General features: G+C 39.7%; 1 protein-coding gene across 1 annotated transcript in view; it reads right to left on the bottom strand.

Annotated features, from left to right (window-relative positions):
- Positions 1-15188, bottom strand: part of ARMC3 (armadillo repeat containing 3) — a 138620-nt gene extending 123432 nt beyond the window's left edge. The window contains exons 1-2 of the mRNA XM_064285195.1: positions 15140-15188; positions 12133-12509 (exon numbers count right to left, since the gene is read on the bottom strand). Of these exons, the coding sequence (XP_064141265.1) occupies positions 12133-12509; positions 15140-15188 (426 nt within the window). The remainder of the gene's footprint in view (positions 1-12132; positions 12510-15139) is intronic.
- Between the last annotated feature and the right edge of the window lie 2108 nt (positions 15189-17296).

Genomic DNA, 17296 nt, shown 5'->3' with positions numbered 1-17296 from the left:
TTTATTCCTAAGTATTTTATCTTTTCAGGGGCTATTATCAATGGTATTGTTCTCCTGATTTCCTTTTTGATGTTCTCTTTGTTGGTATAGAGGAATCCAACTTATTTTTGTATGTTGGTCTTGTATCCTGGTACTCTGCTGAATCTTTCTATTAGTTTGAGTAGTTTTCTTGTGGAATCTTTGGGGTTCTGTATGTACAGAGTCATATCATCTGCAAATAGGGATAGTTTTACTCCTTCCTTTCCAATATAGCTAGGACTTCCAGCACAATTTTAAACAGGCATGGCGATAAAGGGCATCCCCGTCTTGTTCCTGTTCTCAGGGGGAATGCTTTGAACCTCTCTCCATGGAGAATGATGTTGGTTGTTGGTTTTGTATAGATGTCCCTTATTATGTTGAAGAATTTCCCTTCTATTCCTATTTTTTTAGAGTTTTTATCAGGAATGGGTGTTGGACTTTATCAAATGCCTTTTCTACATTGATTGAAATAATCATGTGATTCTTTTTTTGTTGTTCTACTTATGTGGTGAATTAGCATGTTCCAATTATTAATGGATGTTTGGCAGTTGTTTATTCCTATTTTGAGTCATGCCACATCAGCAAATGAAGGTCCCAAAAGTTTTACTTCATCCATGTCATTAAGGTCGTCTCTACATTGAGGACGCAGCTCTTTCCCAGTCGTACTTTGAGTACCTTCCAATCAGAGGGGCTCATCTTCTGACACCATACCAGACAATGTTCTGTTGCTATTCATAAGGTTTCCACCGGACAGTTTTTTTTTTCAGAAGTAGACCACCAGCTCCTCCTTCCTTGTCTGTCTTAGTCTGGAAGCTTAGCTGAATCCCATCCACCATGGTTGACCCTGCTGGTATTTGAAATACTGGTGGCATAGTTTCCAGCATCACAGCAACATGCAAGCCACCAAGTATGACAAACTGACAGACAAGTGGTGGGCTAAGCTTATAGATGGTGGATTATGGACTGGCATAACTCAGACACCATAACTCTAACAGTGTAACTCCAGGGTTGATCCTCTTAGTTACCGAACATCTTTCCTTATACTGAATATTGCGTAATTGGGTCATTTGTGGTAGTAATTTTTCATGTGATTGTTCAAGAAAAAGTCTGCCTATTATGGAAGCATCACAGACAACCTTTCAGCCAAACATGAAAATTATTTTCGAAAGCAGAGTATTGTTGTATTGTTAATTCAAACCATATCTTTTCTATATCTAGGCATCTTCTTTGCTAGTGTTCTCTTTTATGAGAAGAAATGGAGATCAACAAACTACAAATGTACATGTTAATGTATGTTATGACAAATGAGAATATTAAGAAAATCAAAGGGAGTTTTTTGTTTTAATCATACCAACAAACACTCTTCTAGATGTCCTTATTACCCACTTTAACCAGCAGATGAAAGACTAATAAGAATTAAAATCTTCGGAAATAATATTATTACGAACTCCTTTAAGAATCAAATTACCATTAGTTGACACACACAAAAAATCTTTATTTTCTTAAGTAATTGCATATCCCTTGTTTAAATTTTGTTTTCACTTTTAATTTGTATAATGTACCTTTTGTAGACTTTGAACAGGTATACTCCAGAAAAACTTCCAAGCTAATACTCTGTAAATTGTGGTGTACTATTTTGAAGTATTAAAAGTTATAAGATGTTAAATATTTTAATACTACTCTATCAGTTTTACTAACACAAAAGTCAGAATAGGGTAAGAACAGAAGAACCCTTGGGGAAGGTACTGATTCAAGACAGCTCAAGAGTCAGGGACCGCTGGCTACCTCAAGGCAGTTGCGAACTGAGGAAGCAAGAGCTGCATTTTTGTTAATGCTAGGGTTAGAATTGTCTCTTAAGTCCTTAATTGTGCCCCCAAGAATTGAAACAAAGGACAACACTAGCAAGACATTATAAAATTACAGGAAGGTTATCAGACAAAGAAATATAAGCCTTCTAATTTAATTTTGGAGCCCTGGTGGCACAGTGATTAAGAGCTATGGCTGCTAACCAAAAGGTCGGCAGTTCAAATCCACCAGCCACTCCTTGGAAACCCTATGGGCAGTTCTACTCTGTTCTATAGTGTTGCTGTGAGTCAGAATCAACTCAAGGACAGCGGGTTAATTTAATTTTAGTCAAAATGTGTTTGCCATCAAGTGCTGTGTTCAGGAGCCCACTTTCTGCTAAGGCAGCAAAATAAGGGATGATATAAACCTAGGGTGCCATGAAAAAATAAGATTCTAGAACACTTTAGGAATGTGTTCAAAGGAGAGTAGGCAAAATAATGGATGATCAAAAGAGTTAATTGCGTATGTGGGTATGTATGTGTGTGAAGTGGAGCCCAGAGGATAACCATTATAATAGATTTACTGACTGGGTGTTAGCCATGTGCCAGGCACAGAATACTTTATACATCTGTTTTCATTTAAACTACCCAGGAACCAAACCAGGGGCCCTGGAGCTGATTCTAACTCATGCTGACCCTGTCTGCGTCAGAGCAGAACTGGCTTCATAGGGTTTTCTGTGGCTGATTTTTTGGAAGGAGATCACCAGGCCTTGCTTCTGAGGAGCCTCTGGGTAAGCTGGAACCTCCAATCTCTTGGTTAGCAGCCAAGCACATTACCACTTGCACCACCCGGGGACTTAAAATACAACAACTTAAATGAATCGGATATTACGTTCGCCACTTAAGAGATAAAGAGAAGCTGAAATAGCTTGGCCAAGTTTGGCAACTAGGCCAAAATAGCACAGTTTGTGAGAGGCAGAGCCCGAATAAAGCTCACGTTCTTACCCACAATGCTATAATGCTACAGGGGAGATTCCTGCATTAAGCTCAGGTTGCTTCAAACTTTAACATCCTATTAGTCAATGGACTATAATAATTTCATTTCCATTCACATTTTATTTGCAGAAAAATCATGTTAACGTCTGTTTCAAAACAAGTTTCTAAATGAAAAACTGTCAAAGGTCACCTTCCATTTTTAACACAATCTTTCAGAAATCCATAAACTTTAGAGAGAGAAGATATAACTATGCATTAAACAGAGAGGCAAGGGCTTTGTGGAGAATGCAATGCATTTCTTAAGCATTTGGATTACGAAAAAGATGCAATCCCAGACTTCTGTCTCTATAGAAATGGAAAAGAATACTTCTAAGGTCCAAGTGGCTGAACTCATTTTTAGACACTTTACATACATATCTAACAGCTATAGCGAAACCTCTAGTTATTTTTGAGAATCCACCTGAATAATTAACATTAGTGAGAGATTGGCAAATGTGAAGTATTTAAAAGAACAAACAGAAAGTATTTATTCTTTAACTAGGCTTATAAACATGCCATCGACATACTGGAAGAGCTAATAATTGCTCTCTAATTGTGATAATTACGTAATGACAATGTTGTAAATGTCTGTTTACATAATGTTAGATTTCTCTGACTAGTCTTATCATTAGTCAGGCTTTGGACTTCTGCCACCATGTACTCATGTATATTCTGGAACATGCCAAACTGTTTTAATGATTTAAAAACTGGTTGCTAAAGTGCTACTGGTATTCAAATCAGAAACTTACCACGTCCTTAGGAGGAGGTTCTACTTCCTTCTTTATCTTTTTACCCATTCTAGAAAAAGATACAGTAAATGGTGAAAGTGTCATTTGTATATTATATATGTGCAAATCTCTCATTTACCTATGTTCTTAGAAGGAGTTTTCAATCCCTCTTGAAATTTTTACCTATTTATTATTCTAAAAGAAAATTCAATGCAGGTAGAAATGATTGCATACGTACAAATATATTACTTATTTCTCTATTTCAAACTTTACAACTTTAAAGGAACTTACTAGAAAGATTGTTAAGAATTAGTCCTGGCTTCCAGTTTGGAAAGGAGGTGAACATATTAGTGACATAACTTTCACTTGCATACTTACATAAAAGAAATAGTTTGCCATGCTTACAGGTCATGTATGTGGGGCTTGAGAGCCTAAATCCAAGTTACTTTTGAGACATGCAAGGATATAAGTACTGTAAAAGGCAGTATATTTTGTCCATTTTGTGGCACTGGTATATCCCAAGCATCCCAAATAGTATCTGGCATATACTGTAGTAGGCATTTGATATTTATAGTAATCTTTAACTCCATTTTTCCTGGGAGTGATGATTTTGAGAATGGTATTCAAGATCCTACTAACTCTGACTTATCATTTTTGTCAAGTTCCCAGATAACAAGAAGTTTTTTCCAATATAATCTTTAACTCAATAACGTCTCAATTGAGAATCTGAAGAGATAAATTCTGGGGATATTGGGGGTATGACCCTTTTCCACCTGCCCTCATATGCCCGTGCTTATGTGGAAAAGGGTCAGAGGAACAGTATTCACAGTTAACATACCACAGAGGATTAACTCAACCTGGCTACTAAGAACTTCCAAGATGTTGGCACCTGTTAGAATGATCCTAGAAATCTTTCTAGTTTTCTCCAATGAGAGTTTCTAGGGTTATATTTGGCATGAGCAATCATAGACAGTATATTCTAGTCCCAAGGAACTCAAGAGAAATCCTGGGAGGTAGAAAACCAGGGTTAGTTCAAATTGTATGTCTAGGGACAAAAGCAATCTCTGGCATTAGAGATGCTGAGCAGAATTTATCACAGACATTACAAAGCCACATATTCTTAGAAACTCCTAGGAACTTCCAAAAGACATTTTAGGTTCCTAACTTAAGGACTTCCCACATGTCTGTCAGTTTGTCATACTGTGCGGCTTGTGTGTTGCTGTGATGCTGGAAGCTATGCCACTGGTATTCAGATACCAGCAGGGTCCTAACTTAAGGACCTCCCACATGTCTGTCAATTTGTCATACTGTGCAGCTTGTGTGTTGCTGTGATGCTGGAAGCTATGCCACTGGTATTCAGATACCAGCAGGGTCACCCATGGAGGACAGGTTTCAGCTGAGCTTCCAGACTAAGACAGGCTAGGAAGAAGGACCCAGAAGTCTACTTCTGAAAAGCATTAGCCAGTGAAAACCTTATGTATAGCAGTGGAACATTGTCTGATACAGTGCTGGAAGATGAGCCCCCCAGGTTGGAAGGCAATCAAAAGACGACTGGGGAAGAGCTGCCTCCTCAAAGTAGAGTCCACCTTAATGACGTGGATGAAGTCAAGCTTTCAAGACCTTCATTTAGTGATGTGGCATGACTCGAAATGAGAAGAAACAGCTGCAAATATCCATTAATAATCAGAACATGGAATGTACAACGTATGAGTCCAGGAAAGGTGGAAATCATCAAAAATGAAATGGAGCACATAAACATCAATATCCTAGGCATTAGTGAGCCAAAATGGACTGGTATTGGCCATTCTGAATTGGATATTCACATAGTCTACCATGCCGGGAACAACTTGAAAAGGAATGGTGTTGCATTCATCGTCAAAAAGAACATTTCAAGATCTATCCTGAAGTATAACACTGTCAGTGATAGGATAATATCCATATGCGTACAAGGAAGACCAGTTAATATGACTATTATTCAAATTTACACACCAACCACTAAGGTCAAAGGTGAAGAAACTGAAGATTTTTATCAGCTTCTGCAGTCTGAAATTGATCGAACATGCAGTCAGGATGCACTGATAACTACTGGTCATTGGAATGCAAAAGTTGTAAACAAAGAAGAAGGATTGGTAGTTGGAAAATATGGTCTTGGTGATAGAAACAATGCTGGAGATCGAATGATAGAATTTTGTAAGACCAACGGCTTCTTCATTGCAATTCCTTTTTTTAACCAACATAAACGGCCTCGCCAGATGGAACACACAGGAATCAAATCAGCTATATCCGTGGGAGGAGACGATGGAAAAGCTCAATATCATCAGTCAGAACAAGGCCAGGGACTGAATGTGGAACAGACCATTACTTGCTCAAATGCAAGTTCAAGCTGAAGGTGAAGAAAATCAGAGCAAATCCACGAGAGCCAAAATATGACCTTGAGTATATCCCACCTGAATTTAGAGGCCGTCTCAAGAATAGATTTGATGTCTTGAACACTAATGACCAAAGACCAGACGAACTGTGGAATGACATCAAGGAGATCATACTTAAAGAAAGGAAGAGGTCATTGAAAAGACAGGAAAAAAAGAAAGGACCAAAATGGATGTCAGAGGAGACTCTGAAACTTGCTCTAGAATGTTGAGCAGCTAAAGAAAAGGAAGAAACGATAAAGTAAAAGAACTGAACAGAAGATTTCAAAGGCGACTCGGTAAGACAAAGTATTATAATGACATGTGCAAAGAGCTGGAGATAGAAAACCAAAAGGGAAGGACACACTTGCCGTTTCTCAAGCTGAAAGAACTGAAGAAAAAAATTCAAGCCTCGAGTTGCTATAGTGAAGGACTCTATGGGGAAAATATTAAACAACACAGGAAGCATCAAAAGAACGTGAAAAGAATACACAGAGTCATTATACCAAAAAGAATTAGTTGACATTGAACCATTTCAAGAGGTAGCATACGATCAGGAACCGATGGTACTGAAAGAAGAAGTCCAAGCTGCACTGAAGGCACTGGCAAAAAACAAGCCTCCAGGAATTGACGGAATATCAATTGAGATGTTTCAACAAATGGATGCAGCGCTGGAAGTGCTCACTCATCTATGTCAAGAAATTTGGAAGACAGCTACCTGGCCAACCGAGTGGAAGAGATCCATATTTATGCCTATTCCCAAGAAAAGTGATCCAACCTAACGCAGAAATTATCAAACAATATCATTAATATCACATGCAAGTAAAATTTTGCTGAAGAACATTCAAAAGTGGCTGCAGCAGTATATCTAAAGGGAACTTCCAGAAATTCAGGCCAGGTTCAGAAGAGAATGTGGAACCAGAGATATCATTGCTGATGTCAGGTGGATCCTGGCTGAAAGCAGAGAATACCAGAAGGATGTTTACCTGGTTTTATTGACTATGCAAAGGCATTTGACTGTGTGGATCATAACAAATTATGGATAACACTGAGAAGAAGGGGAATTCCAGAAAGTCTGATTGTGCTCATGAGGAACCTGTACGTAGATCAAGAGGTAGAACAAAGGGATACTGTGTGGTTTAAAGTCAGGAAAGGTGTATGTCTGTGTTGTATCTTTTTACCTTACCTATTCAATCTGTATGCTGAGCAAATAATCCGAGAAGCTGGACTATATGAAGAAGAACGGGGCATCAGCATTGGAGGAAGACTAATTAACAACCTGCATCCCGTAGATGACACAATCTGGCTTGCTGAAAGTGAAGAGGACTTGAAGCACTTACTGATGAAGATCAAAGACCACAGCCTTCAATTTGGATTACACTTCGACATAAAGAAAACAAAAATCCTCACAACTGGACCAATAAGCAACATCACGATTAAAGGAAAAAGGATTGAAGTTGTTATGGATTTCATTTTACTTGGATCCACAATCAACACCCATAGAAGCAGCAGTCAAGAAATCAAACGATGCATTGCATTGGGCAAATCTGCTGCATAGAACCTCTTTAAAGCATTGAAAAGCAAAGATGTCACATCGAAGACTAAGGTGCACCCGACCCAAGCCATGGTGTTTTTGATCGCATCATATGCATGTGAAAGCTGGACAATGAATAAGAAAGACCAGAGAAGAACGGATGCCTTTGAATTGTAGTGTTGGCGAAGAACATTGAAGATACTGCCAAAAGAATGAACAAATCTGTCTTGGAATAAGTACAACCAGAATGCTCTTTAGAACATTGAAGATACCATGGGCTGCCAAAAGAATGAACAAATCTGTCTTGGAAGATGTACAACCAGAATGCTCCTTAGAGGCAAGGATGGCAAGACTGCATCTTACATACTTTGGACTTGTTGTCAGGAGGGATCAGTCCCTGGAGAAGGACATTATGCTTGAAAAAGTACCGGGTCAGAGGAAGAGTAGAAGACCCTCAATGAGATAGGTTGACACAGTGGCTGCAACAATGGGCTCAGGCATAACAACGATTGTAAGGATGGCACAGGACCTGGCAGTGTTTTGTTGTGTGGTACACACGGTTGCTATGAGTCGGAAACAACTCGATGGCACCTAACAACAACAACTCCAGGACACATAAATTTTAAGATCTCCGAGGGCCTAGGCAAATTTACTCAGTGATGTGCTACTTCACACTATGTCCAATATGTTAAAATGCAAAAGTGTACCCACTTCCCCCTTAAACATAATTTTCATCATAAAAGTTCTGAAATTTGCATGTGAAACTACTCAGCAGTCTGCATAGCTAAAACTCTTGCAAAATGAGAAAACCGTTTTCAAATGCAATGAAATTTTAATATTCATAAAACCATTTCACTTAATATTGATTTCCCAGTTTTCTTTTCATATTGTAGAGCCATTCCCTTCCCCCTCTACCCCCGCCCCAAATCTCCACCTTCTTTCACAGATGCTTAAAAAGCTCACAGGCCCTAGACCTTGTTCCTAAAATCCTTTAGGCAGACACAAGGAAACCATTCTGGACAAATGAGAATCTACTCTATAATTAGGTATCTAGGAAAAGTAATTTCATAGTTCTTCTTTGTAACCAATTCAAAGACATAGCAGTCTTTGATTTATAAAAAATTTCTTATGAAAAATATTCAAGAAGCAATTAAATTATACCTGGAAAAAGTTGGTTTAAGTCATCTGATTTTCACTCAGGAACTTATCCTATTTCAAGGTAGTATTTTTGAGCCATTGCACAATGAAGAGTGCAGAGGTTGGACTAGCCTAACATAACAATATTGCAATGACAGAGCTGGTCCCAGGCAACACTGTGAAATAGGAAGAGTTTGTGCTTACATTGCCTTGTTGTTGTTAGGTGCCACAGAGTTGGTTCCGACTCACAGCGACCTTACGCATAACAGAACGAAACACTGCCCAGTCCTAAGCCATCCTTACAAACGTTGTTATGCTCGAGCTCATTGTTGCAGCCACTGTGTCAATCTACCTCGTTGAGGGTCTTCCTCTTTTCTGCTGACCCTGTACTCTGCCAAGCATGATGTCCTTCTCCAGGGACTGATCCCTCCTGACAACATGTCCAAAGTATGTAAGATGCAGTCTCGCCATCCTTGCTTCTAAGGAGGATTCTGGCTGTACATCTTCTAAGACAGATTTGTTTGCTCTTTTGGCAGTCCATGGTATATTCGATATTCTTCGCCAACACTACAATTCAAAGGGTGTCAATTCTTCTTCGGTCTTCCTTATTCATTGTCCAGCTTTCATATGCATATGATGCGATTGAAAATACCATGGCTTGGGTCAGGCGCACCTTAGTCTCCAAGGTGACGTCTTTGCTCTTCAACACTTTAAAGGGGTCCTTTGCAGCAGATTTACCCAATGCAATGCATCTTTTGGTTTCTTGACTGCTGCTTCCATGTGTGTTGATTGTGGATCCAAGTAAAATGAAATCCTTGACAACTTTAATCTTTTCTCCGTTTATCGTGATGTTGCTCATTGGTCTAGTTGTGAGGATTTTTGTTTTCTTTTTTCTTTTATGTTGAGGTGCAATCCAAACTGAAGGCTGTGGTCTTTGATCTTCATCAGTAAGTGCTTCAAGTCCTCTTCACTTTCAGCAAGCAAGGTTGTGTCATCTGCAGAATGCAGGTTGTTAATTAGTCTTCCTCCAATCCTGATGCCCCGTTCTTCTTCATATAGTCCAGCTTCTCGGATTATTTGCTCAGCATACAGATGAAATAGGTATGGTGAAAGAATACAACCCTGACGCACACCTTTCCTGACTTTACACCAATCAGTATCTCCTTGTTCTGTCCAAACAACTGCCTCTTGATCTATGTAAAGGTTCCTCATGAGCACAACTAAGTGTTCTGGAATTCCCATTCTTCGCAATGTTATCCATAATTTGTTATGATCCACACAGTCGAATGCCTTTGCATAGTCAATAAAACACAGGTAAACATCCTTCTGGTATTCTCTGCTTTCAGCCAGGATCCATTTGATGTCAGCAATGATACCCCTGGTTCCAAGTCCTCTTCTGAAAACGGCCTCAATTTCTAGCAGTTCCCTGTCAATATACTGCTGCAGCCATGTCTGTCAGTTTGTCATACCGTGGGGGCTTGCGTGTTGCTGTGATGCTGGAAGGTATGCCACCAGTGTTCAGTTACCAGCAGAGTCACCCATGGAGGACAGGTTTCAGCTGAGCTTCCAGACTAAGACAGACTAGGAAGAAGGACCCAGCAGTCTACTTCTGAAAAGCATTAGCCAGTGAAAACCTTATGAATAGCAGTGGAACATTGTCCGATATAGTGCTGGAAGATGAGCCCTCCAGGTTGGAAACTCAAAAGATGACTGGGGAAGAGCTGCCTCCTATACTGCCTTACCAAGTATAAAAGTTAATGTGGCAGAGAATATATAACTGACATAGGCCCAGGGGAAATAAGCCTCAGAGAAGACCCTAAGATTTAAAAAAAAAAAAATTATAAACTCAACATTTCACTTAAAATCAACACAATAGCACTAATTCATTGTTAGCTGCTGACACGTGGACCTCTGACTCATGATGACCCCCATACATAACTAGATCTGACCATTGTGATCCATAGGGTTTTCACTGGCTAATTTTTCCGAAGCGGATCACCAGGCCTCTCTTCTTAGTCTTAGTCTAGAAACTCCACTGAAACCTGCTCAGCATCACAGTAATGTTGTAGTGCACCACTCAGTCAATTCCAACTCACAGCAAGCCTAAAGGACAGAATAGAACTGCCCCACAGGATTTCCTAGACTAGAAATCTTTATGGCAGCAGATCACCAACCAGGTCTATTCTCCCCCAGAGCCACTGGTGGGTTCAAACCGCTGACCTTCCAGTTAACAGCTGAGCACTTAACCATTGAGCCATCAGGACTCCTTAGAGTTACATTACCTTATACTATTTTATTCTTTAAATATTTGTTTCCTTTAAAACTACCCAAACCCACTGCTGTTTGATTCCAACTCATAGTGACCCCACAGGGTTTCCAAATCTATAAATCACTACTGAAGCAGACTGCCACATCTTTCTCCTGCAGTGTGATTGGTGGTTTCGAATTGCCAGCTTTTCAGTTACCAGTAGATCACTTTAACCACTGTACCACCAGGGCTCCTTTAAAGTTACGAAGACGGCAAATTAAGAAAAAATATCCTTCTGACTTTTTGAAGCAGTTGAACTAAACCCATTTGACTATTTCACCACTCTGCCCATTAATATTTTTCATAATTTTATTTCTATAAAACTAATAGATTTCATTATACAGAAAATAGAAAACAACGAAGGGCACATGGAATAAAATAAAAATCACCCTGAGATAAGGGCAAGTAGATCAGCACTATTAGCATTTCCATAGTTTCTTTTCCTGTGCGTTTTCTACAGTGATTTTACCAGTCCACCTGGATTTTCTATGCCCTATTCCCACCCCTTCCCTAATTGGGACCATTTCCTTACTATATAATAAACGGGCAAGATCATGAAAGCTGTCTCCTCTACCATTTATCTATTCAATCATCTGCAACAGATCAACATACCATGTCATTTAAAATAACACTTTAAAGTCGATTATTTATCTAATTGTTGAACATTTGCTTCCAATTTTCTGGAATTATGAACAAGGCTGCAATGACCATCTTTGGACATCAAATTTTCGTTCACATCCCCAACTTTTTCACTAAGATAAACCCCTAGAAGTAAAATAACTGAGTGAAAGGTATGAACTTTAAGGCACTGGCTATGAAAAATAAAAAAAGCTTTTAAGCATTTTCCTGATTATTGCCTAGGAGCGACATTCTTCCATGAGTTTATTGGTTATCTGTATTTCTCGTTCTGTGTACTTGCAGCTGTTGATGTTAGCTAGTTTTCCAATGGGGAAGATTTCTTCTGAGAAGCCTAAAAGGGGAAGAGGAGGGCCCACTTCTTGAGTTGCTCACAGTCAGGTAACTGAATCTTAGGCCCTCAAGTGCCCTCTTGGGGACTTGGTTTTGTCACCTGTTAAATGGGCAGTGGCCGAAAGGTACATGAAACCCACCCAACGCCCATGTTACACTGTGGGTGCTGGGCAGGGACCTACAACTCCTAACAAGGTGTTCCCTCAGTCCCCACCCGCGCGCCTCCTCGTTCACCCAGGTTTGCGCCGGCCTCTGCCCAGGCCTCTCCAACTCCGAGAGGGTAGCCTGCAGCCGCGGGTCTGCCTTTACCTGCCGGGGCTGCCCGCCGAGCAGAGGCTCCTCCAACCCAGCGATCCGCACCCGCTGCCGCTCGCCTGCGCCCCTCGGTCTGCTGTTGGCCCTGGTTGCTAGGAGACGCCAGGCCGCGAGTGCGCACGTCGCGGGAGCGCGCTCGGCTGCCTGAGACTGCCCTTGTCCCGCCGGGGGTCGCGTTCTGTAGCCGCAGGGCCAAATGCCGCCGCAGTTTACTGAGTCCAGGGCTTTGAGGCAGGATGGGAACCGGGAATTGTCCTCTTCCTAGCTGGGCCAGGCCTAGTCCCGTGAAAGTTATAAATCAGGAGGAAGTGCAGCCTCAGTTTCTGGCCAAAGGACTGGCTGTGGATTCATACACGCCGATGCACTGCCTTCTCCCAGCTACAATCTCTGTGCAGATGACTTCCAACCCGCCATTTCCTGCCCAGACTTCTAAGCCGCAGACCTGCATTTTCAAACTTTTCGTGCACTAGGGTGTCCTGTGAGCAGCTCAGAACCTTCCTCTTCCTCCTGTCTTTCCTCTTTCAGCCATTCCTCCCAATCTCTTAAACGCAAAAATAACCTTTGTTTCTCTTCTCCTTCCCCACACCCCAACCAGCAATTGGGTGGTTGTTGTGTGCTGTCCTGTCAATTCTGACTCGTGACCCTACAGGACAGAGTAGAACTGCCCGCATAGGGTTTCCTAGGCTCAAATCCTTACGGGAGCAGATGACCAGTAGATAGCCAGGTCTTTTCCCCTCTGGAGGGCTGGCGGGTTCAAACCACCTGCATTTCAGTTAGCAGCCAAGTGCTTAACCATTGGCCACGAGAGCTCCTTAATCAGCAATTAAGACGTCAGTTTCGTCCACTCTCTATGGCAACGGCCACTTAGTCTGTCAAAACTGTCTTCTATAGGCACTTCTTTCCAGGAGACCAGAGGTGATTCCCAAATGACAGCCTCTAAAAGTAACCAGATCCTCACTGTTTTCAAATCCAAGCATGTTAAATAACCAGTTACAGATTTAGATCTTTGAGGTTCTAAGGTCAATAACCACTTCTGATTCCAATTATAGTATCAGTTTTGAAGTTCTGTTGCAGGTAACAAAATCCATTCTCACTAGCAGGGAATTAGAGGTGTTTAGGGTTGTTGTGGAAACCCTGGTGGTGTAGTGGTTAAGCGCTAGGGCTGCTAACCAAAAGGTCGGCAGTTCGAATCCGTCAGGCGCAGTTCGAATCCGTCAGGCGCTCCTTGGAAATTCTATGGGGTAGTTCTACTCTGTCCTATAGGGTCCCTGTGAGTCGGAATCGACTGGACGGCAGCGGGTTTGGTTTTAGTGTTGTTGTGGAAACAATGGTGGTGTAGTGGTTAAGAGTTTGGCTGCTAACTGCAAAGATCGGCAGTTCGAATCCACCAAGCACTCCTTGGAAACCCGGTGGGTCAGTTTTACACTGACCGATAGGGCCGCTATGAGTGAGAATCGACTCCACCGCAATGAGTTCGGGGTTTTTTTTTTTTTTTTTTTGGTGGGGGTGGAGGGGTTAGTGCTGTTGTATGAGAGGAAATTGACTCTACAACAACGGTTTTTTATTTTCTTTTCAGTGTTGTAGGGGCTGGAGGAAGAGGTTCTAGGACGCGCTTTCAGAGATGACTTTCAAAACAATATTGCAGAAATGGCAAACCAAGAAAACTAGGAAATCAGGAAGCGTAAATAACTTTTTATGCAAATAATAATTAGCTCAAAATAAGAAACCGAATTCTTTCATGAAATCAGTTACATCAGTATGAGATTAAGCTCAGTGTCATAGCTAAAGTCAAATCATGCATGATTGTAGAATCGCTCAATTTAACAACCAGAGTAAAATTGCCTGTTAGGGGCCAGCAAGGCCAAGATGTAGAAAAGATGCCACTTTTGAATGGTACCGTTAGTAGATGCACTTATGACATGTGAGATGACATAGAGATAAAATTAATCTAGAAGATAGTTAAATAAATTAAAAAAAAGACTGATAAGTCTATAAGCATTAGCAATTGTGCCCAGTTAATAGGTCTAGTTAGACTAAAGAGAAATGCCTGGGGAAAAAACATAATTTGTCCTGCAAAGAAGTATTAAAACAAATTCTTTGAGGTAAGATATTTAAGTACTAAATGAATATGCTGAAACAAATGAGGTGTGTTAGAAACAGTGCTTAAAGGTGTGCATTGGTGTTTTATCTGTATGTTAAAGGCTTTTTACTGAAGAGTTTGTTCTGAAAACCCTGACTTAAGGAGCTCGTTGTTTGAATCATAGAGAAATTTTGGTGCAAAAAATTTCCACTATCTAAATTCTACATTAAATGATATTATCAAAATGAGATCCATACCACTGTAGTCATACCAGTTTACAGCTTTATGCAAAGAATTAAGATCACAAAAACACTTTGTTCTGTTTCATACTAAAGAGAGCCATTTAACCAGAGTAAAACTGTTGGCAAGAGTTTCGGAGCTAAACAAAGAATTAAAACTTGTGCATGTGTAAGATAAATGATGCTCATTTTTCCAAATTTGAAATTAGTTATTGGCTTTAAAAAATGTGTTACTTAACTAATATTTTGAGTATTGTCATGAAGATAATCCGAAATGACAAGGGCCACATAAAATGTAATCATGTGTACTGTCAACTTGAATGGAATAAAAGATGTTTAGTAAGTGACAGAACTTGAACACTGAAGAATTAGTAAAACCAGTAGAGCAACATCTGTTTATGTTGAAGGAAAACATTCATCAAAATTTTGAAATACGTGATATGAAAACATTTAAAGCATCTAAAATCCATATTATTATCACAAAACATTTTAATATTACTTTATTCAAGGAAAGAAGAGTTTTTATGTTTAAAAATGACAAACTCTTGCAATGCAATTTAAAAAGTTCAAATTATCTGAAACCTTACAAAGGGCAAGAAAGCAGTTTTCTTTCCTTAAGAAGTGATAATCCGCCATTTGCCGCCTCTACTTGTGTTAACATAGTTTTTGACCAAGGTGACCACCAAGAATATGAAGGATTTTCATCAGGAATTACAGGTAGCAGTTTCAAGCAGCAAACCAGCTACATATGCGTGTGTGCACTTGCATGTACATGCACGTGTATAAACATACATCCACACATATGCATATATACACACATATGCTTATATACAGACATACTCATATATAAGCATATGTGTGTATATATGAGTATGTCTGTATATAAGCATATCCAGAAGCAAACTCAAATTTCTCCTTTAAAAATGTAAGCCTGTTTAGTTTTTCAATTTTATATAAACTCAGTATTTAATATTTTTCTTCTAATTTATATTTCATTTTTCTCATCATAAAACATAGCGTAAAGAAAACGTAATCATTTTTTACCACACTTCATATCTAAAAACCAAACCAGTTGCCACGGAAGCTGATTTTGATTCATGGTGACCTCATTTGTTTTCAGAGCAGAACTGCGCTCCGTAGGGTTTTTAATGGCTGTGACCTTTCATAGGTAGATCCCCATGCCTTTCATCTGAGATGCCTCTGGGTGGATTCAAACTGCCAGCCTTCGGGTTAGCAGCCGAGTGCTTAAGCATTTGCACCACCCTTCTCAGCCCCACACAGATTCTTCTAAATCCCCTCCACTTCATCTCAATGTGACTTACAAATATCATTTTCCACATATGCCATGATATGGAAAAGATTGAGAACCACCGACCTAGGTGCTTTCTGACCACGAGACGATCCTCATTGGATCTACAATATTTTGTTGTTAATAGTCGTGGTCCAATAACTTGACATTATCCATCCATGCAGAGATCACCAAAAGTGTCCATTAAACAAATTATAATGAAAGCTACTCCCTGGGCTCCTAAATTGGTACGCTCCCTTTCCTGGTATTGAGTACTTGAGAAACAAATTAACTATCAGAACTTTGTAGGGTAAATATGAACTAGGATTAAAAGGAGTGAGAAATCCTGTCAAGTTTTCCTGTCCTGACACAGAAAACTCTTCTCTTACATCTGGATTACTACTGACCTTCAGACTCAGCATCTTTCTCCCCTGAACTGTGTTACTGTCAACGTAGCTATTTCCATGGGCTGGGAGACATATTGTCTCCTCATATTATGTATGCTTTTAAATCAATTATCTTATGTACCACCCACAAGTACTGTGGTGCTGTTAGTGTTGGAAGCTAATTAAGCCACATAATAGTATCAACTTTCCCATGGCAACATGAGACTCTTAGCATAATAAACTGCATTTGATTCAGTAGATAAGTTCCAGAAAATGTGTTTTTGAAAAGAATTTTTGAAATCTAATTATACTTCAAGAACATTAAGTGAGAGAATTCACTACTTAGAGAAATTCGAGGATGAATCACTTTATACAGAAAAACAACCCTTCAGTAAGAGAAAGCAATTATCTATTATTTATCTACTTTATAAATCCAAACTTGCCTGAGGGGGTACATGGTACAATATTAGGTAATTTATCATAATATGTTATTTTCAATGTGTTCTTTGAATTCATGTCCATCCAAATTGAATTAGTCATATAGTTGATTGCTATAAATCAATTGAAATTAGACAAAGATAAACAATAAAAATGTAAGACTTCTGTTTTTAACATTCAGTTCAGTGTTAGTTATATAAGGAAACTGGTAAACAGCATGGCCATATTCTACCTTTTCTAGAGTTTAAGCACGTAGTTTGCCAACATGTACTGTAAATATTAATAGTTGCTATTTTTTTGAACAGTAGATTGCCACAAGGCAGTTTCTTCCACCACGTTGTGTTATTTAAAAAGTTATCTGCTTTTTTGGCAGCTGTTCAAATGAGTTCTTTGCCTATAAATCCTCTTTATCTCATGCTATGGTCGAAGCGGAATCTTGGCACCATTTCAGTGTATTTGTCTTGCTGAACCAAGGGAGAAAAAAAACTAAGGTCCCCAGAGACTGATTTTGTTCTGCAAAAGGCCGTGAAACAGTGGGGAGCCCTGTTGGCTATTCAAAAGGGTAACACTACTAAGCACCCACCGCGTAAAATAAGATCCCCTTGCAGGAAAGGCAGCCACACTAACAACGA

This window comes from Loxodonta africana, chromosome 4 (genome assembly GCF_030014295.1).
Source record: "Loxodonta africana isolate mLoxAfr1 chromosome 4, mLoxAfr1.hap2, whole genome shotgun sequence".
In the NCBI taxonomy this organism is placed as follows: domain Eukaryota; kingdom Metazoa; phylum Chordata; class Mammalia; order Proboscidea; family Elephantidae; genus Loxodonta; species Loxodonta africana.
Note: the sequence above shows the minus strand (reverse complement) of the source record. Positions and strands in the feature narration are given on the sequence as shown.